The following is a 23,811-nucleotide window of genomic DNA, read 5'->3' as shown; positions in this document are numbered from 1 at the left end:
AATGATAGTGGATCAATCTCAAAGTTGACTTAGATTTTTTGCGAATTTTAAAATTCAATAAAGAAAAATTAATGTCTTTTTCAAGTTTTCAATTCACGCTTCGGTTGAAAATATATTTTTCATGCATAACTAATGCAAAGAAAATTTTTTAAAATATGTAAATAATACACAATCCCACCATCAATTATTGCCAAAAATAAATCGACGTTTTACCTAAACATGGTGACGACTGTGAAATCAAAAGTTAATTATTGAAGTTTATGACCTTACACATCTAGCATTTCATAATCTGATGTGGCCCTGATTTTCCCATAAATGTTATTAATTTCCCGGGGTTGACCAACTCTAAATTTTGTTGAAAGTAATACTTTTTTAATTTGTTTTTATTCACTTCCCATGTATTTAGATTGTATTAAGATTAATAGAGTTCAAATATATTTCTGTTATTCAGAAAAGTAATGTCATAAACTTTAAATTCATATCTTATCTACGTTAATTATGATATATTTCAATTTCACTCAAACATGCATGGTGATTGGTGTCATCTGATATTTATTTTACTTTATATTACTAGTAAATGAGTAATGTGCATATTTAATATTTGATCTATTGTTTTATTATAAATCTTATTTAGGGGTGGCATATCGTATCGTACCGTACCGTATCGAAAAAATGCATAACTTATATCATATCGAAAATTACGGTATAAGAAAATTTTATATTTATACCGTATCGAAAATTTTGGTATTTATAACTAGCATACCGATTATATCAAAATTTTACGGTATACAGAGATTTCAGTATGGTATCGGTATATATCGTCTTATACCCAAAAAAAACCTTATATTTTTTAAAATTTACAAATTTGTTGTTTAAAAATATTATAGATTTTTATATAATATATCGGTATATACCGAAATTTTTAAATTTCATATCGTTACCGTATCGAAAAGTTTGGTATCGTTACCGTACCATACCAAAATCTTCAGTATATCGAAAAGTCGGTATTTTTTCGGTACGGTAACCTCGGTAATGGATTATTACCCAATTTGACTTTCTTCCGGGGCCCAAGATCAGTGACTCAATTCATTTGGGTCTCATATTATTTAGTTATTTATTTGGACACTTTATCAAAGCCCGTAAATTTCTAAAAGCCCATAAGAGGCTCAAGCTCATGAAACTCTCCGACTATCTATAAATAGCTCAAGTCCTCTAAGGTACGCTCTCTATAGTCACATGTTCTAGTTCTCTATAACTTTTATTGAGCAAATACTGACTTGAGCGTCGAATTGTCTTCGTCGGACAACCCCCGGTGCCACGCACTTTGCTTTGTGATACAGGTAATATCAATTTTTTGCTACATCACTCGGTATACAGAAAATTCGATATTTTTTCTCACCCCTAATCTTACTTTCTTATTAAAGAAGAGCAGCATTTAGTAACCGAATTAAAATTAATTTGGTAAACCCAAAGATGAAATATCTTAAATATCCTTCAAAAAGCAAAAAAATAAAAATTAACTAAATCTCTATCTCTATTTTAAACTTCATTTGTCTATAATTTTATCCATTTTTGTGTCTTCATTTTATTTTAAAATTTAAATTGATTTGAAACAAAAATATAATATATGTATACATAAATAATATTTATATTTTAATCACACATGCGCATTGCGTGCAAAAGCAACTAGTATATAATCGAAATTCATGGATTTCAAATCCATCATCCTACGATACTGTATATATTACTTAACTCTCTTGTATATGTTATTCTTTTTTAACCTAATAAGATAGTTAAGTCAAACACCAAGTATGGAGTATGGAGAGGTGAATGCAAAACACACATATAAATATAGTTCTAGCTTTTGACATTTACGATATAAAAAAATTTATAAACTAATATAAACTATCTTACTGTTTAAATAAATTTGAGGTCTCTATATTAAATAACCTCTAATATTTTTTTAAAAATCTTCAATCCTATATTTAGCTGAGAGAAATACATTTTTTGTCATTTAAGTTGCGTTTTTTTTTTTTATTTTTAATCATGTTATCTCAAAATTTTCAATATCCATGCACTAGCTTGAAAACTTTTTTCGATTTCGGTCCTTTTTTAAAAAACTGTATTAGATCATCGAAAAATGCTTAGCTGTCCACCGGATGTGTTGACATGGATTTAAAATTGAAGATCTTGCGTTTTTGGAATCCGTGTGGCTCAATCTAAATCACTAAAACCCACAAAAATAATAACATTCATATAACTTATTTCTCTCACCAAACCCATCAAAAAGTTTCGATTATTTCGTCTCAAGGAGGTGAGTGTGAGATCCACTCAAGAAATATATATTTTATTTATTTGTGAAGCCAACTCAAGAATTTATTTATTTGTGAAGCCAACTCAAGAAATATTCAGCTTTGATCGTTTGGATCCGTAGCATCTTTAAAGAAAAAATTGTATTCATAGCAGCCCAGATTGAAATGGCGTACTCCTTCAAAAGATTTGGGTCAAAGGGATCGGTCCAAATTTTTTTAAAAAAAAATTGATTCAAACCCTAATAATGAAAAGGTATCTGCTATTTTTTCCTTGTTTCTTGTTCTTTTGTATTTTCTTCCTTCTTGTGAATTTTTGTTTAAAATTATTTTTTTTATTGTTCTTCACGGCTTTGACTTGTGAGACAAAAAAAGTTGTTTGAATTTTATTATTTTGTGGGTATTATGTGGAATTTTTAAGGTTTGCTTTAGTATTTTTTGTCTATTTGGAATTGAGATTGAGCCACATAGATTCCATAAAAACACGGTCCCTAATTTTAAATTTCATGTCAACAAATCCGAAGGAAAACTAAGTATTTTTCGGCAGTCTAGTAGGATTTTGACAAAAAAAAGGATCAAAATCGAAAAATGTTGGGAGCAGTTAATGCATGCATGTTGAAAATTTTGAGCTAACATGACTAAAAGTAGAAGAGGTGCAACTTACAGGATCAAAAATATATTTCTCTAGCTATACATATTTTTTATTTTTTAAATCCAATATTATATTATATATATATAGTCAAAAAAATTCATATAGTTTATCACTTTTAGTAAAAATATGAAAAATCATTAAAATAACAAAAATTAACATGTTTCCATGAATATTAATCTAGCTGTATAAGTGCATTCAGATAAATGGACATTAGTATTGATTAAAATAATAGGCAATTGTTGCTGTAAACATCACTTACGATAAGATATATTAATCCTTTGTTAAATCGATAAAACAAATTTCTTAAAGAACTATCTATTTCAAATTTCAATACATGCAATAAGATCTTATTTTTTAATACAATAAACAAAATTATAATAGAATATTCATCAACAGAATCTCATTCAACGAATATACACGTCTCCTGCAAATATTTATGTCGTACTTTTATATAAAAATTAAAATTCTACAAAGGAAAGTCAAAGGCAAACTCAGCTTTTAATTGTAGAAAATTAAATAGTCTCTTTGAGGGCGAAGTGTATTTGTCGATAAGTATTAAATGCAAAACATAAGAAAACTTGAATGGGAGGCTCCGCTTACTTGATCGGTTTCGACAGATATATATTGGTATTAAAGAGAAATAATTTTGAAACTCGACATTGTAATCCAACTCTACTCGTTTAACTTGGTAGAATTACAACTTAATTTTTTTAAATATTACAACTCATACATCATGATTCAAATATTCTCCTAACGGGAATAGTTATCGTTTTCTTCAAATAATTATAATGACTTATAACTCATAAAGATCAAACATAAATAATTTTTGTTTCTAAATATATAAACAAAAAGAAATTTAGCAATTCTCTAACAAAAAAATTCACATATTATAAAATGATATGGATGAGAAGAAATATGTGATAAGCAAAATGATCACAAAAACTCTTATAATACGGATCTACTGATTGAATTACCCAAGATATAGTATTACTTTTTTATGTTTAAAAAAATAATTTTTTATTATAAATATAAGTGAATTTGACTCGTCTCATGAAAAATCGTCTCATACAAAATCAACTCCAAAATACGATGACCAAATCAATGTAGTATGGAATAATGTTCAAAAGCCATATAGGATCTGAAAGGACATCTTAAGCTGATCATGAAAGGCTAACACTGACTCGTAAATATTTAAAAATTAATTAGTTTCTTTTGTTGAAAATATATATAAATATATATTATTATTTATTGTTGAATGTTGAAGGTTGAAAGTTGAAAATTGAGTTGTAAAATATTGAAAATTAGTGTGTGATGATGTAATTAATGATGTATTAATTTTTGACTAATCTCCAATTGAGATCTATAAATAGGTCTCTCCATTTGTGTAGAAAAACACAATTGTGAAGAGAGAAAAATTTTATAAAGTGTAGAATTTTGAGTTTTTGAGTTTTTACTTTTTACCGTAAATTTTTACTTTTTCACAACACGTTATCAGCACGATCGCTCGAAGGTTCTCTATATTTTCCGACGCTCCAAAATACAAGAAGAAGTCAAAAATATTCAACAAGTAAGAATTTTTATTTTACTGTTTATATATTTTTATTGTGTATATATTAATATATAATATCATGTTATGAAAAAAATAAGTTTTTTTCAAAACTTGTTATAAATCCTGGGAGGATGTTAAGACGACATCCCACACTCCCGGTAAGGGATACGACAAGTATAAAAGCCTCTAAGGTTTTTAAACAATAACGTGATATATATTTATTATGTATATATATTAACTATATTAATATATAATTTAATGTTATTATATAAAAGGTTGTCTATGACACTGACCTTATAATAACGTGATATGATATATATTATTGTGTATTTATATACTAACCATATTTGTATAATCTCATGTTATTATATAAAAGGTTGTCTACGACACCGATCTTATAATAATGTGATATGATATACTATACCTGACTTTATACTAACTATATTGGTATAATTTCACAACATTATATAAAAGGCTATCTACGACACTGACCTTATAATAATGTGATATGATATACATAATTATTTAATTATGATTATCATTATATGCATTACATGATTATCACGAATTTTTATTCAACACATACTCAATTTTTTCTTTACCCCCAACGGTCACAAACGGTAACAAAACGGCTAGTTTTTGCCCTATAAATATGTTCACTCAAACTCATTTTCAATCACACCAAATTTATTCTTTCTCTCAAAATATTTTATCCTCGGTTTTTTCGAAGATGGAGATGATGACATTTATAAGGATATTTTTCATAACGACTATGATCATCATGCTCACGAGTCTTTTACTCACCAGCGATTTTTCAACACATATTTTTTCTCTATTTGTATACGCACTTGTAATTTACGTTCTTCCATTATTTTGTATTGTCATATTTATGGAAATTAACTAATAAAATGCATTGTTATTTTCTAGTACCACCATGTCGAACTTGGCGAAACTCGAATTCATTGCACTTGATATAACCGGAAAGAATTATATGTCATGGACCCTCGATGTAGAAATGCATCTCGAGTCATTGGGTCTTAACGAAACTATCAAAGAAAATAACATATCATCCTCACAAGATAAAGCAAAAGCGATGATATTTTTACGCAGACATCTTGATGAGGGGTTGAAATGTGAATATTTGACCGAAAAAGACCCAATGATTTTGTGGAAAGGGTTAAAAGAACGTTTTGAGCATATACGGGAAGTTATACTTCCGACCGCACGAGATGAATGGAATACTTTAAGATTCCAAGATTTTAAAAAGGTGAGTGATTATAATTCTGCGATGTATCGAATTGTCTCACAGCTGAAATTTTGTGGGCATAATATTACTGAGATGGAAATGCTTGAAAAGACATTTTCCACATTCCACGCATCAAATATAACTCTACAACAGCAATATAGAGTGCGTGGATTTTCAAGATACTCAGAACTCATCGCATGTTTACTCGTGGCGGAAAAGAATAATGAATTGCTCATGAGAAATCATCAGTCCAGACCTACTGGTTCAACGGCATTTCCTGAAGCAAATGTCGTAAGTAAAAATGAAAACCAAAATCAAAGATATAGACAAGATTTTGGTCGAGGTCGTGGACGAGGACGTGGGCGTGGACGTGGGCGTAGAAATGATCGCGGTCGTGGTCGAGGCCGTGGATTTGAAAATAAAAGAGATAGTTATTTCAATAACTCATCTCAAAGGAACGTCACGAACCACCCACAAAAGAGGCAGCATGATAATACGGGTGAAAATGAAAATCATCCAAAAAGAACTGAGAGTGTTTGTTATAGATGTGGCACTCCAGGACATTGGTCAAGAACTTGTCGAGCCCCTGAGCATCTGTGTAAGCTCTATAAAGATTCAATAAAGGGGAAAGAAAAAGAGACCAATTTTACTGAAAACATTGACCATGCAAGTGGTTCAATGAATTTAGATGCTGCCTACTTTTTGAATGATTTCGAAGATATTGATTAAATGTACTGGTGGGAAAAGAATGTAACAATGTAATTTTTATATTGTAAAACATATTATATTTTGCATGTATTGTTTTATTCTGAAATTAAATTGTAACATATTATAATTTGCATGTATCTTTCTTAATTCATTTTATTGCATATTGTTTTTGAAGATCATTATGGAAAATGCTATGATCAAAGATGGAAATAATGCACTGGAAGTTTGCATACCAGATAGTGGTACAACGCACACTATCCTCATAAATGAAAAATATTTCTTGGAATTAAAACCAACAAAAACAATGGTGAATACAATATCAGGTCCTGTAGACTTGATTGAAGGATGTGGCAAAGCACAATTTTTGTTACCTAATGGTACAAAATTTTTGATAAATAGTGCTTTATATTCACCACGATCACAAAGAAATTTGTTGAGTTTTAATGATATATATTCTCATGGTTATGATACGGAAACAATAACCGAAGGAAATGAGAAATATATGTGTCTTACTACATATAAATCAGGAAAGAAATATGTAGTTGAGAAATTATCAATGCTCCCTACTGGATTGCATTATACACATATAAGTCCAATCGAATCAAATATGGTTATTGGAAATTCTTCAATACTAACAAATTGGCATGATCGATTGGGACATCCTGGTTCAATAATGATGCGAAGGATTATAGAAAATACAAGTGGTCATCCACTGAAAGACCAGAAGATCTTTCAGAATAATAAGTTTCAGTGTAAAGCATGTTCTCTGGGGAAACTTATTATAAGACCATCACCAGCTAAAATCCAAAAGGAATCACCCATATTTCTTGAACGTATTCAAGGTGATATTTGTGGGCCAATTCATCCACCATGTGGACCATTTCGATACTTTATGGTATTGATCGATGCCTCTAGCAGATGGTCACATGTATGTTTATTGTCCACTCGGAATGTGGCATTTGCAAAATTGATGGCTCAAATAATAAAATTGCAGAATCAATTTCCCGAATATACGATCAAGAAAATAAGACTTGATAATGCTGGAGAATTTACTTCCCAGACTTTTAACGACTATTGTATGTCGATGGGAATTACTGTTGAACATCCTGTAGCTCATGTTCATACACAAAATGGATTAGCTGAATCATTGATTAAACGTCTGCAGTTGATTGCTAGACCAATGATTATGAGAACGAAACTCCCTATTTCTATATGGGGACATGCAATTTTACATGCTGCTGCATTGATTCGCATCAGGCCAAGTGCATATCATAAACACTCCCCATTGCAGCTTGTATTTGGCAAAGAACCAGATATTTCTCATTTGAGAATTTTTGGATGTATGGTGTATGTGCCTATTGCACCACCTCAAAGAACAAAAATGGGACCTCAAAGAAAGAATGGTATTTATATCGGCTATGATAGTCCATCAATCATTAGATATCTTGAGGCTCAGACAGGCGATGTGTTTACAGCACGGTTTGCTGATTGTCATTTTGATGAAAATAACTTCTCAATGTTAGGGGGAGAAAAGAAACACATCGAAAAAGAAATCACATGGTATGTACCATCATTATTACATTTGGATCCTAGAACTAAACAATGTGATAAAGATGTACAGCAAATTGTGCATTTGCAAAGAATAGCAAATCAAATGCCAGATGCATTTGCAGACACAAAAGGGGTAACAAAATCATATATATCTGCTGTAAATGCCCCTGCTCGAGTTGAAATTCCAAAGAAACAAAATGAAAACATTCATGATGTCATAAAACGCCTGAAGCGTGGAAGGCCAATCGGTTCAAAGGATAAAAATCCTCGGAAAAGAAAATACATAGAGAAAAATGATGATCAGAAAATAGAAAATGGTGTTCCAGAAGAAACACACGATGATGAAAATATTTTGTCAGAACCACAAACTGACGAGAATCATGAAATCTCTATCAATTATATTAATACTGGAAAAATATGGAACCGAAAGAATGTACAAGATATTGATGAGATATTTTCGTACAATGTGGCATGTGACATCGTAAATGAAGATAATGAACCAAAATCTTTTGGTGAATGCAAAACTCGAAAGGATTGGTCAAAATGGAAAGATGCCATCCAGGTTGAATTAAATTCGCTAAATAAACGTAGTGTTTTTGGACCTATAGTCCTTACACCTAAAGGTGTTAAACCTGTTGGGTACAAATGGGTTTTTATTCGAAAGAGAAATGAGAAAAATGAAATAGTGAGATATAAAGCTCGACTTGTTGCACAAGGTTTTTCTCAAAGACCTGAAATTGATTATGAAGAAACATATTCTCCTGTTATGGATGCAATTACGTTTCGATATTTGATTAGTTTGGCAGTGTCTGAAAATTTGGAAATGTGTCTTATGGATGTTGTTACAGCTTACTTATACGGATCACTTGATAGTGATATATACATGAAAATCCCTGAAGGATTTAAGATGCCTGAAGCACAAAGTTCAAAACCCAGAGAATTTTATTCTGTAAAATTGCAAAGATCATTATATGGGTTAAATCAATCTGGCCGAATGTGGTATAATCGGCTAAGTGAGCACTTGATGAAAAAGGGATATGTAAATGATCCAATATGCCCTTGTGTTTTCACCAAGAAAACAACATCCGGATGTGTAATTATTGCTGTATATGTTGATGATTTAAACATCATTGGAACGAATAAAGAAATTCAAGAAGTTATGATGTACTTGAAGGAAGAATTTGAAATGAAAGACCTTGGAAAAACCAAGTATTGTCTTGGTTTACAAATTGAACAAAAAGAATGTGGAATTTTTGTTCACCAGTCTAATTATACAGAGAAGGTCCTTAAACTTTTCAATATGGATCAATCAAATCCTTTAAGTACTCCAATGGTTGTCAGATCATTGAATATAGAAAAGGATCCATTTCGTCCATGTGAAGATGATGAAGTTGTTCTTGGTCCTGAAGTACCATATCTAAGTGTCATTGGTGCTCTTATGTATCTTGCAAATTGCACTAGACCAGACATATCTTTTGCAGTAAATTTATTGGCAAGATTCAGTTCATGTCCAACGAAGAGGCACTGGAACGGAATTAAACATATATTCCGTTATTTACGAGGAACGACGGATTTGGGACTTTTGTATCCAAAAGATACAAATCAGAGAATAATTGGTTATGCTGATGCTGGATACTTATCTGATCCACATAAGGCACGTTCCCAAACCGGATATGTATTTACTCGTGGAGGCACTGCAATCTCTTGGCGATCACAGAAACAAACACTTGTTACAACTTCATCAAATCATGCCGAGATTATTGCACTACATGAAGCAAGCCGTGAATGTGTCTGGCTTAAATCAATGACTCGGCTTATCCAAACTTCTTGCGGATTATCAGTGGACAAGAATCCAATCACACTGTATGAAGATAATGCCGCATGTGTTGCCCAAATGAAAGAAGGATACATCAAAAGTGACAGAACTAAACATATTCCTCCTAAATTCTTTGCATACACTCAAGAGCTGGAGAAGAATAAAGATATTGATATCTGTTACATTCAATCAAGTGAGAACTCATCCGATCTCTTCACAAAGGCACTTCCCACGGCTATATTCAGAAAACACATTTATAATATTGGGATGCGCAATCTACGAAATATGTGAAGAATCATTCATGTTGACATCAGGGGGAGTTTACGTGGCTGCACTCTTTTTTTCTTACTATGGTTTTTGTCCCAATGGGTTTTTCCTAGTAAGGTTTTTAACGAGGCAGTATACAACACGTAATGGAGATAGTCATTCTATCATGATCATCATCACAAGGGGGAGTGTTGAAAATATATATAAATATATATTATTATTTATTGTTGAATGTTGAAGGTTGAAAGTTGAAAATTGAGTTGTAAAATATTGAAAATTAGTGTGTGATGATGTAATTAATGATGTATTAATTTTTGACTAATCTCCAATTGAGATCTATAAATAGGTCTCTCCATTTGTGTAGAAAAACACAATTGTGAAGAGAGAAAAATTTTATAAAGTGTAGAATTTTGAGTTTTTGAGTTTTTACTTTTTACCGTAAATTTTTACTTTTTCACAACATCTTTGACCTTTTTTCAAATATTTTGTACATATTTGAGTTTAAGATAATTATATATAAATTCAGCGACAGGCCCACAATTAGCGACTTCTGATCCTGGCATCACCGCTAGTGACACATCTTATTAATTATTAGAGTAATATTCATCTGAAACGGTTTCATCCGTGAGATGAGTTAATTTTATTCATATTTATAATAATAAGTAATATTTTTGACATAAAATATAATATTTTTTAATGGATAACTCACATAAGAGATTCATCTCAAAAAAATGACTCTTGAGACCGTATCATATAAGTTTTTGCCTAATTATAAATACTACTATATAGATTAGACAAAAACTCTTATGAGACGATCTAAATTGTCATTTTTTTTAAGACGGATCTCTTATATGGGTTATTCATTAAAAAATATTACATTTTATGCCAAAATTATTACTTATTATTATAAATATGGGTAGGATTGACCCGTCTCACGGATGAGACCGTCTCACAGGAGTGTTAATCGATTAAATCTAAAATAAATATATTTTAATGATCAAATTTCATAATTTTAAGATGTCTTATAAGACGGTCTATATAATTGTGGGACGAATCGATCCAAACAATCTCTATATTTGTGAGACGAATCGTTCCAGTTTATATCAACAATGAAAAGTAATACTTTTAACACTCATGTGAGACGGTCTCATCCGTGAGACGGATCAATCCTACTCACATTTATAATAATAAGTAATACTTTTGACATAAAATATAATATTTTTTAATGGATAACCCATATAAAAAATCAGTTTCAAAAAAATGACCCTTGAGACCGTCTCATAGTAATTTTTGTCTTTTTTATTTATGATCCAAATAAGATATCTCTCTCATAAAATTAATACATGAGAACGTGAGTTTTTGTGTTTAAGAAAAATCATTCTACTCAAGATTCTCTTCAACTTTAACTTTAAATTTTGAATTTTATCAAATTTCATTTGACAAAAAATAATCACTTTTAGTTCAATTAAATTTCTTTACTAAAAAAAAAAAGTTAGATAAATTTCCACCTCATTGTATCCCAAAAAAAAAAATTCGAGGTAATCCATTAATAAATATTAATTTCAGGAATTCATACTTCATACCAAAGTGATTTAAAATCTGACTTGCATATATTTTAATTTTTTTTTTGTTTAAGAGAAGCTAATTGGATAACAATGTCAATATAATATCCATTAATCTAGAACGGATGTAGCGCAACTATTGAATATTGATTATCTTAATGCGACAAAGTCAAATTACCAATTATAAAAAGGAACCAACCACATTATAATTGGTAAAGAAAGACGGGGATATTGGGATAATAGCTCTCCCTAAAATTCAAATTAGCTTTCACCATGGTATTTGTTATTGGATACTAGCGTTCCTTGCACACGATGTGTGTATCTATATAAATTTTTTATGCTAATTGATTTTTATGTTACTTTTAGAAGTTACATGATGAATTAAATATTCAAAAATTTAAAAGTGATAAATATCTAATCTAAAATTTTAAAAATACAAACAAAGATAGAGAATGTTATTTTGGTAAATAAGATTAAATCTAATATAATGTCAAAAAAATAGGAGATCATATAAAATGACTAATTTATCTAATAATTTTTGTTTTGTTTGGAATTAAATTAGGATATAATCGTAATTTCATTTCAAATTTCACCAATCAATTTAAAGTTATTTAATTAAAAGCTCTCTACTATAATAATATAACAATATATATATATTAACCTTTAATTATCTAAATTTTAATTAATTTATAAAATTTAAGATAAAATTACGATTATATTCTAATTTATTAAACTATCTAAAGTCGCGATTTTTTTTTTAAATAAAAAAAACCATGAATATCTCTCACACTATCGCGCATATTTTTCCATTTCTCATCGAAACAAAAATAGCCTCCACATCAAATCTCCAGCCTCAGCCCTCTAATTTATCGTTCTGCATGTGCTTTATCGACTAATAATAATAATTAATCACATTCAAAGAATTTAAATTAAAACAAATAAGCGCTGCACCTTTTACATTTATAAAGCCAATAATTATTAAGTTAAAATTTAGACATACAATTTTCAAAAAAAATATATTAGACGTACAAAATTTTATTATATTCGATTGATAAAGTTTAATTAATTTAATATTAAAAATTGTCACTATCTCCATTAAATTAATTTTTTAAAAAAGAGTCAAATTTCTTAATACAAAAATGAGGTAGAAAATTGAAATATCAAGGTTGCTGAAGCGGTATGAATCGTATGATGCCACTGATGACACAATCTTACGGAGTAGACTAATTTTTTATTTTATTTTTTGAGCATAACGGAGCAGCCTACGTTCCGGTTTTCTTTTATATATATATATATATATATATATATATATATATATATATATATATATTAAGGCTGTAAATGAGCTGAGCCGGCTCGCGAATTTTTCGAGCCGACTCGAAAAAATATTCGATTCGGATTTGAATTTTTCGAACTTTAGCCGAAATCGAACTATTATACGAGCCGAATTCGAGCCTAAAATCTTTTGTTCGAAAGTTCGCGAGATATATAATATACATATATAATATTTATAAATATTATATAATATATTTGAATCGAACTCAAACTCTCTATCGAATCGAACTCGAGCCAAAAATAAAAAAATTTCGAGTTTCGAACCGAACTTCGAATATCTCAATTCGAATTCGAACACTAAAATTTTGCTATAGTTCAACTCGGTTCGGCTCGTTTACAGCCCTAATATATATACACACGCATGCCGATAAGATCTTAATCCAATGGCTAAAGCTGAGGCCCTGAAACCAAAGGTTCGATTCCCGCTGACTTCGAGTAATTTTCTTAATTTATTTAGATAGATTTAGAATTATTTTTGTAAATCTTCTGTTCGAGATAAGTACGTCTAATATATACATACAAAAACTCTAATAAGATCATCTCAACAATTAGTCTTTTGATGCCATAAAAAAAACAATCAATCTTTTGAAACAAATCTCAAATCTAAAGCAACCGCATAACAAAAAATTACTTTAACGTCCAAAATATTAATTTTTACGAAATCAATCTATCTCATGAATATAAATTCACAGATATAAATTCTTGATATTGTTTTTTTTTTAAAAAAAACCCAACTCATATATTTGTGAGAGCAATGTCGTAGTCAACTTGTTCCTAACTACAATTAATTAATCCAATAAAAAAACTACAATTAATTAATTTTGGCATACGTTTACTTTACTAGTCACGAATTCACGATGTGAAGAAGTCGGCAATTTTTATTTTTTTTTTTGTGATGTAGGAACCTGCAACCGCTACCCTTAGGTGCGCTATGGGTAAACCCCCGAACTAACGCAATAGCCTGCAAATTACGCTAGTTAGGTAAGCTCCACCAGCTTTGACAAACCTCGGGAGCAAGTCGGCAATTTCTTTGAACGCCTCCCAAATCCAATGCCCACTGTATTTATCTTTCGGAAACATATTACCGAAAAAAATGTTTTAAGAGTACTGAATTACTAACCCATCATTGCCAAATTACCCAAAAAATCTGTCTCCATGAATCGACATTTTCAAAGGTACCAAAGAGGAGACATTAATCGATTACCCAAACCAAAGTATCCTTGTTTCTAAGACATAATTTACATTACTATGAAGAGAGAAAGAACTAACTTCAATCAACTTCTAGCTTGATTTGCATGGAATGCTCAGCATTACATTCCACAACGTTTTTTGGACTCTCCCCAGATATTATAGTGCCACCATTATAACCATCCATAAGCAACTTACCTATTTTGGAACTCCATTCAGAAGAGCTATACTTCTCGTTCTTCCTGTCATGAACAACTCGGTCAAAATAATTGAGCATTGTTCCAAGACCAGTGTTCGGTATCCAACCAAATTCCATCAACACCCGAGCTTCTCCTTCTGTCAAATCTTCACCTACCTGTACATTATTTCGGCTTAAACCATTGAAGGCAAACTCAGAGCATTTTAAATCACACAGCTATATTCACAAGAGTGGCATTATAATGCTTTATTTCGGCTGTATGAATGCAAATCATAATGTAGCCAATTCGAGAAGCTCAGACGATCTTGAATAGCACATTGAGAAAAAAGAAGCCAAAAAGCTATTTTTATAAAAATAATTATAAATATAAAAAAATAAAAAATAAAAAAAGAACACCTAAAGTGTCCACGTGAAGGTGCTGTGAATGTAGTAAAAGAACACATGTAACAACTAAGATACTCTTTCTACTTTAGATTTAACATTTTTTACAGATGAAAATATAATCTCTAGGAGACATTCGCACAAATAGCAAAGTGAAACTTGAAATAAATGTTCCCTTCTGCAGACTCATAAGAAACAGAAACAAAAAGATGAAACTTCCTGACAAACAAAACCAATCTTGCAAATAGGTTAAACATTGAATACAGGGGTATAAGAAAATAGAGAACTTGGATAAAGGTTGCAAACAGCATGGGAGTTCGAAGAAACGAAAATTAAGCCTGTCTAGAGAAGTCTTCTAAGGGAAACGTGGTCCTCTACATCCATTGTTAATTCATTCCCCTTTCAATTTCATCAGATCAGATTCTTAAATCAACCCTATTTCCTCCTTTCATAATTTAATTAATCTTTAACCTTAAATGATTCATCAGCATAAGCTGATAGACAAAAGTAGAAATAATAGAATGCTGGAAAACAAATAGCACGTGGTTTTTTCAACGCTGCAAATTGTACTTCACCTCAGGATAGTACAGTAAATCACACACCATTCACATTGTGTACAATGAAGCCACCAAAGTTTCTCATGCAAATAAGAGTCTCAATAGATGAGCCCTAAACTACGCGGGAGTGCAATCTAAACAACAGACAAGTATAAGGTTTAATAAGATAATCAGATACGTCTTTTCAAGGAAGGAGTCTTATATTGCTTGCACAAAATGTTAGTTGCTAAAAATTCTGTCAGTCTATAAACATTCAAAGGTGAAAATTTAAGACACGTTTTACACAGAAAATGACTGGCAATCTAACTTCGATATTAATAGTCAATATTCCAAAAGACGTTAGAGACAACCAAGAAACAATGACAAATTTACCAATGCTAGATTCCATTATCAACATCTCACATACAACTGAAATGCCTCAGAATGAAAGATGTATCGTGAAACAGAGATATCAATCTATCCAGTTGAAGAGTTCACATCGGGAATCAGAAAAATAAGAAGATAAAATAACTGCAACCAAAACAAATGAAAAATTAGATCGTGTTTTGTGACAAATTAGAGAAGATCAAGACCCCGTAACGTCACTATTAGCACCAACGATAAGTCCTCAGGCTTTCAATCACAATAGTATGTGCAAATCAAATTGTTAAGAGTGCAGAATAGCAAGTCAAACATAACAGACTTCAGGTAGATCATTTTCACATTAAGCAAAAGTACTCAAATTATTCTGGCTATGGATGCGATTTTATGAATAGTAATCACCATTAATGCTTTGTTCTCAAGTAAAGTGACCCTGCCACAGCTGGTAAGCTTCATGGAAGTCACCAATCGTTTGATTTGCCAATGTATTGGTAAAGAAGCTGCCAGTTCAAAAAAGTATGTTGCATAACCATATTCAGGGCGTTCAAGAACTATCCTGCAAGCATGAAAGTGTTGGTAAACCTTTCATCCATTAAGACATTGATAGAAACTCACTCTCTGAACAACTCAAAAACAATAAGAGCCAACAAAATTAATATGAAAATGGATCGATTCAGCAAGAAGTCAAAGTCATGAACTAATCTGAGAAAATACTCAGCCAAGGAATAAATCCTTTCACGAAAATGAAAATACTCAATCTTCTTGCCCTAGCATAAGCTAGCTCTCAGCAGATACAAATAAGTTAGCATGTTTTTCCCTCCAACAAAGTCAAGTATTATATTATTTCTCTACCCAAAACATTTCCCTTTTCCCAAGTCATTGCATCTAGTATATTCTTGACAATTGGGATAATAGTGTAGGCCCAATATATTTAAGCCCACTACAGGCATTTAAAGAAATCTTCTCTAAAGCATAATTGCGACAAAGTTACCTGTTATGTCTTTCAAAAACAAAGATAAATGACTGGAGGTCTCGGCACCATCCCCATTCAACTGGCCAATTTCGAAACTGTAGATATCTTGCCTGTGGGAAAAATGAGTTGGTTAAGCCATCACCCAAAAACAAATGATAACGGTTGAATAAGAACAGAAGTATTTTTTTCAGATTAATCTTAATTACAGATACAAGGACCTAAAATTTCGCCCAAAATTTAAATTAATGTATCTGAGAAGCTTGACCACAAAGGTGGCCTACGAGGAAGGTGTCACGTAAGAGGAAAAGTGGTTTCCAAAGCGATAATAAATATTTAGAAACCTCAAGTTTAATATTTATATGTTTTGTTCTATCTCAATTAAATCCTGTTTATTTCTGTAAAAGTGAAATATATATATATATATATATATATATATATATATGCGTGTGTGTGTGCGTGTGTGTGTGTGTGTGTCTGTGTGTATGAGTACACATATTTTGGCACTCCCCACATCACTGTTATTGTTGTCGCTCACTAAGTTGGCAAGTCAACTTTCAACTGAACTATGTTTGTGTTTCAGATGGATAGGTAAACATGATTAAGTAAAGGTTGTGTGCAATGGTAAACAGTAAACCAAAGACTTCTGGGAAGTATAGATTTCACCACCAATTTCAGGCAAAGTCACCAATCCATCTGTATTCATTACAGCCTGCCTCAACTGCTTACCCAGCAGTAGAATTTATAGTCATTTAAACTGACACCACTGAGAAGGTTTATGTTCCATTGTTAGCCAGATTCTACTCTGCATCTTCTGTGCCTCAACCATCTATACTGTAATGAGGGGTTTTGCCGCTGCCACTTACCCAACAAGGATAATTTGTTTTTGTTTTTTTTGGATAAGATACGTGAAGGCTATTGATTACAATATGCGAACAAGTGATCCACTCGCAATAAAAATCTAAGCATGACCCTACTCAGATCAACAATAGACAAAGCCCAACCTCTTAATAAATCTGAGATTGAGACATTCTCTTCCTCAATATGAACAGATACCAAGGATTACCCAATCAAATTATCCGTAACCAAAACCACTCTTTGATCCCACATCACCAAGATAACCCTGACCGACCAAGACCCGGTAAAGTAACCCACTCCATGAACCCGGATTTCCACACCCAATAAGGATAACTCTGAGTTCTGTTTACCTAAGAGAGCCTTAAATGGCTTGCCCCACGGTTTACAAGATTCTAATTGGAACGGGGCTGACACATAAGGGGCAAAATTCAAAAGGTAGTCCATACCTGCTCCACGAGTGAGAATAAGCATGCCAAACAGTAACTAGCCTTCTCCCCCTTTCCACATCTCAAAGGTCCAAACCTTAGCAATGATTCCCGCTGCATAAAAAGCTGTGGCACATATAACAAGATCAGACATTGCAAAAGACATTATGCAGCAATTAGTTCATAAGGATAAATAGATCTTGGCCATTTTAGCATAATATTTAGCACACATCTTTCCTTAGAGTAGATTGAGGTTGTTTGTGCATCCGTAATAAATTTGGGAGGTAAAGTTACTGTTGCCAACAGCTCTGTCAATACCCTGTCCTCACCATTTCAGTTTCCATTTGTCAATTTATCATTTTCACTCTCTTCTACACTCCTTTATCAAATGTGTAATGTCTTCTGTGCGATGTTCATCTCATTTTTGTGTAGAAGGCAGTCCACTTGCACTTTTCATTAACTTAGCAGAATCTAGAAACATCGTCAGTGCTTTACATGCAAATAGAACATAAAACAAAAACTTTTTCACATGGTATAGGAAGCCAACAGGAAATTCAAAAAACAGCTGTCCTAAATGTTCGTGCAGTCAAATAGTCAGCATGACAAAATCCGTTTGATTGAAATACGAAAAGAGAATTCAATAAGCAATGCAATGTTGACCAATATGAAGAACCAGAATGTACAACAAGTGGTAAAACAATCATCCAACAGAAAAGGAACTTCACTAATTATAATTTTGTCACAACCTTAGATATAACTGCTTCAAGCTCTGAAAAGTTATCTTCAGTGTATGAATCGTCCAAAGCATCTTGACTTTCTGATTCACCGTAAAGCTTAATTTCATTAAGTGAAACACCTTTTTCAAGTAATACCTGTTCATAAGAAAAAAATTCACCATGAACCAAATTTCAGAAGAGAAACACAACTAAGATGCCCAAAGTACCTGAAGAAGTCCTGGAGCATCTTCTTCCATGGCAACTTCAATTGAATCCCTGAAATTAGCACAAAACAAAGCAACATGAAACTTGACACATGACACATCATCATGGATCGGAATGTTTTCAAGTGTTTGATTTGAAAAGACCAAACAACCGACTTACGTGACAGTTTTTCGCCGCTTTCTTGGACGATTGACTTTCAGTGACTGCATCGGTTTCGATGAACCGGTGTTAGAATTTAAGGCAGAAGGATCCATTGTGCTCAGTCGTTCTGATTTTTTGTGAATATCCATACGGGGAACATTTTTCGATGACAGCAACTTCATCCGTTCTCGGAGCAACATGTGATCCAGCTCAGCTTCATACAAATCATCAAGATTATCAATTTCTTCTTTCTTCAAAACCAAATGACTGAAGGACATCTTGGCCGACATCTTGGCCACTGCCATTACATCTAAACTCTCGGATTCATGGCGTGGTTCAACCTTGATATTTGCCAACTTTGGTTCAGTTGAATCTTGAGCTGGAGTAATACTACCAGACTGAAGAACCCTTCCACAATCTGATTCGTGTATAGAGTCTACATTCTCGGAAAATTGAATGCTGTCCTTCCTTTGAATCCCCGAGGATTTCCCTGCACATGTGATACCACTTCTTCAGGGAAACAACCAAAAATGCATGAATAATTCTACAAGACAAAAACAGTAACCAGATTTTATTGTCACGTTGATCTCATAAATTTGATTTACCAGGTACGGCGAGCTTTCGATCACAAAAACTTGACTGTCCTACTCTTCCAGCACTTTGTTTGTGACCAGATTCAGAAACCGGGATTGATAGTCCAGAAGAATTCTGTTGTGAAATTTTCAGGCAGCTATATCAAATTATCAATTCACAATAGAAAAAACTAAGCAAATTTATTCAGGTGATAATAAATATTTTCATTTACACCGCTAGAGCCAGACCAGTAAAAAGCTCACTTTTATGGTTAAACGCGAGAGTAGTTTGGTAAAAGAGGAACACCCAGGGAAGATTCAGTTATCGGTAATGGAGAAAAGACCAAAAAGATATTCTCTTTCCAACAAATATGGTGCACCACAACAATATTGTTCTTTCTCAAATAATTATAAATATAATCAACAGTCCTACACTTTTCAGTTTTCTCATTTTGTTTACATTAAGTATCATAAGGGTGGAATTGTTTTAAGCCTGATACGATGGAAGACATTGCATTCAATAAAATATACAATACTCCTCCACATTGTTCTGACTTGCCAAAATAATTGCTGCAGGCATACCAAAAATTGGTGGGAATGGGATAGACACATATAAATAAAGATTAAGTTAGATGAAGAGAATGATCATCCTGGATTTACTAGATTGATTTGAAAGCTAGGCCCAGAAATTGGCATTTAATCAAGATTAACCGCTGAAATTTGGTGAAAGATCTCCTAGAAGAAATAATCAAGGAATCATAGTGCAACAAAGATTTAACCCCAAATGCTTAAACATGAGGCATTTGAAGAATTGAATCTAAATTTCAAAATTATGAATCCATGTCAAGTAGACAAAGTGATACATACTACTGATGTAGGTGAAAATTTTAACTAAAAACTCAAAAATATCAATGAGGGCAGCCACTTCAATTAATCGTCAAAATAAATACCTCCAGCGTCTTTGACTGCAATTCCAAGGATTTGCTGTAAAATAGAAAGAAAAAAGGAGGAAATTTATGGCAGAAAGAATAACATAAAGACATCGGTAGTGAAAAAGAAAGATATAGATAAGATAAATCAATCCCATGTCCAGTAATTAAACTTTTGTGGTATAAACTCTAAAAAGTGTTCATGAAGGATATGCTCGACCATTGAGAATTATGGGGCATATTTCAAGAATTCAAATTACATTCATGTTTCCCAGATGAAAATTGTAGTGGAAATTCGATTTGAAAAATTCTCATTTTCCTTTTTCTTTTTCCTTTTGACTTGCCTCAAATTAATCATATATACCAACCGGAAGAGCAATAAAGCAATCTCATCGAGGGTTTTCTAGCCATGTTGGCAGAATCATGACTTTAAAAAAATTAAAAAAAACACACACATGCTACAGTGATTATATTAACCACACGATAGCAAAACCTTTTTATAAAGGAAAACCTTATTCACTGAAGCAATCTTAGTTCTGACCGATCAAAGCCTTCCTCTAATCCTCTTGGCAGAATCACAACTTTTTTGGGGGAAAAAAATGTTATGATGATTATATTAACCACCCAATAGCAAAACCATATTATAAAGAAAAACCTTATTCACTGAACTGAATTTCTGACCGGTTAAAGCTTTCCTCTTGTCAGGCCTTTCTCAAAAAAAATAAACTTTTTAAATTTTAAATTCCTAATTCTGCATAATTCCATCAACGTGATTAAAGTGCAATAGATGAGCAAAATGCAATTGCTTTGTTCACAAACAATCTAATCAAGCATTAGATGAAGTGTACAGTTACATTTTCTAAGATAAATGGATGAAAGATCTAACAGTTATAAACAAAAAGAGAAACCTTAAAAGAAGCCGCCTCAGTCGTTCCTTTAAAACAACATGATCAAGTTCATCACAAAATTTATCACTCGTCTCAGGGTCAATATTAACTGGCTGGCTTCCAGGCAACAGGTAACTGTAGCTACACTTGGTTGCTAGAATATCAACGCCTTCCTCTACCTTCACTGCAATAAGATATTTGGAAAAGTGAAGATCTTGTAGCATACTATCTACTGAATGGATTTCATCAGATACTATAGCAATAGCTAATTTCTCGCTTGAGTTCATGCAGTCTCTTGATAGAGTTTCTTGGTGGTCAAATTCACCCAGCTCAGCAAGATTTTGAAAGATCCATATTTTGTAACAACAGAGGAACTTAAGTCTTAAAGATATACCTTTCCATATTATGAAACATTTCAACTAGCAACAGTGGGGGGACAACTCATAAGGCGGACCACAATACAATCACTACATCTCTTCCCCATAGGAGGCATCGTATGTAAAGTAAATGTTATATTACAATTTCTAATAAATGAATCTCACGATCTAAATTTTTTTAAAAAAAATCTTTAACCATATGAATACACTGCAATTCCTAGCAATGCTATTCAACTTGAGCTTCATCAACACATGAGTTGTGCTGAACTACTCACGGAAAAGAGGAGGGAATGCATAAACAATTGGAAATTAAGCATCGCATATAGTGAAAGCAGCATGGAAACGTACACAAAGGGACCTGGGAATCAGAGTGCTCATTTTCCCTTTTCCTAGCCACAGCGCCACCCGTATTTCTGCACATGAGAAACCCGATTTCAAAAGCAGGAAACTGATAATAAAGAAAGGCGGGAATACGTACGAAGAAATGACAAATGGAAAACTAAAGGAATGGGGCTACGAACGGTGTTAAATCCGGAATATCGCTCTCCAACTTGACGCTCGAGTCCAATGATATATTGTGGGTCGCCAGCATCATCTTTAGCCTCTGCTTTAAAGGCACATGCTCGTAATCCTCTGAAAACTTCTTTTTACTGTTAGCACCATTTTCAGGGTGTGTTTCAGATTTAGCCATTGCGAAGGTGTTCAAGAACAAAAATGAAGCTAGGGTTTTGGGAGGATGGTGAGTGAGAGATAAAAAGGGGTGTTGCCTCCACCAGCGGAGGTGGCGGGGAATCACAGTCTGAAACCGCGCCCCTCCAATTTGATTTTGGTACCAATTTTTGAAGCTTTAGAACCAAAAGCAACTTTTGATAGGTTTGGTGAAAGATTTTTCATGATTTCGAAAATGTGCTGCTTTTACCGCTCGATACCAAATTTTATAAGTATCTTTGTATATACCACTCATACCAGCGGTCGGGATTGCGTGTATAACAAAAAAAAATTGATATAAAAAATATATATATATATATAATTTAATATATGATGATTTTACAAAATGGAAACAAAAAATAGGTATATATTTATTTAAAAAAATAAATTAAAATTGATGTTGTAATGAATAGAAAAAGAAATACAACCACGTACAGAAGATAAAACCATTTTTCTCTAGAGAAAGTTAGTGATATAGGGGAAAATTAATTGAAAGACAAAATGAAAAAAAAAGTTGGTGTCCTCGCATCAAATCAACTTTTTATAGGGGTCTCAACTATTATAAAATAGTATATTTATATTTATTTATTTACATGTCATTTTAATTTTAAAATTTGATTACTTTAATTTCAAATTTAATGGATAAACATTAGTCGAGTTGGTTCAAAAACACGATAATGTATTTTAGAAAAAAAAATAAAAAGATAAACATTTGGGAAGTAGGCTTGTCACGGACTTAAGTCATCTAAGATCATGTACGACATTTGCTCCATAACTTTCGCCCCTTGCGAGTACTAGCAAAATATCTTTGAAGGTGAGTGTGTGTGCAAGTGTTTGTTGTGCTAAAATGTCTGCAAGTATTTATAAAAACACGACAATGCTTTCAGAAAATATTATATTGCAACTTGGTGATTTACAAATGAAGACTCTAACTTATTTATACTCAGAGATTTCCATAATACGCATGGTGGTGCTTGTTCATGGTATGGCACCCAAATACCCTGGATACTAGTATACAAGGTAACAAATATATTTATATATATATATATTTTGATCTGGTTCCGTTTATGCAATTAAAATATCAAAACAAAATCAATTGGTCATTAATTAAGCAAAACGAAGTATAGTTTGGAACCCAAAAAAAAAATAAGTGTGGACCTTTGAAGTGTTCGGAACCACCGAATGTAGTTAGGAACTTCCGAACGGAGATCATAACCACCGAACGTATATTGGATCTTCCGAAGAGTGCATGGCCAATTAGATTAATGAAGTGTCAAACCGACTCAAACGTACAATACACATAGCAATTCAGACGATCCAAAT

The 23,811-nt window shown here is 32.3% G+C and overlaps 1 protein-coding gene across 2 annotated transcripts; it reads right to left on the bottom strand.

The window, feature by feature from the left end:
* Positions 1 to 14,121: 14,121 nt before the first annotated feature.
* LOC140890720 (uncharacterized) lies at positions 14,122 to 22,689 on the bottom strand. 2 transcript variants are annotated; one of them, XM_073298733.1, is made up of 12 exons: positions 22,302 to 22,689; positions 22,129 to 22,193; positions 21,425 to 21,587; positions 20,538 to 20,571; positions 19,621 to 19,726; positions 19,034 to 19,505; positions 18,877 to 18,925; positions 18,680 to 18,805; positions 17,955 to 18,059; positions 16,672 to 16,763; positions 16,083 to 16,236; positions 14,122 to 14,538 (listed from the first exon to the last, which is right to left on the bottom strand). In XM_073298733.1, exons 1-12 carry the CDS (start codon positions 22,469 to 22,471, stop codon positions 14,266 to 14,268), a joined length of 1,809 nt encoding a protein of 602 aa, XP_073154834.1. In that variant the 5' UTR covers positions 22,472 to 22,689; the 3' UTR covers positions 14,122 to 14,265. The 2 variants fall into 2 exon arrangements, with proteins under 2 accessions (XP_073154834.1, XP_073154835.1); XM_073298734.1 differs by having other exon boundaries at positions 19,621 to 19,723.
* Positions 22,690 to 23,811: the final 1,122 nt, after the last annotated feature.

The sequence above is a fragment of the Henckelia pumila genome, chromosome 3 (assembly GCF_033568475.1).
Source record: "Henckelia pumila isolate YLH828 chromosome 3, ASM3356847v2, whole genome shotgun sequence".
In the NCBI taxonomy this organism is placed as follows: domain Eukaryota; kingdom Viridiplantae; phylum Streptophyta; class Magnoliopsida; order Lamiales; family Gesneriaceae; genus Henckelia; species Henckelia pumila.
This window is presented reverse-complemented; position numbering and strand designations above follow the sequence as displayed.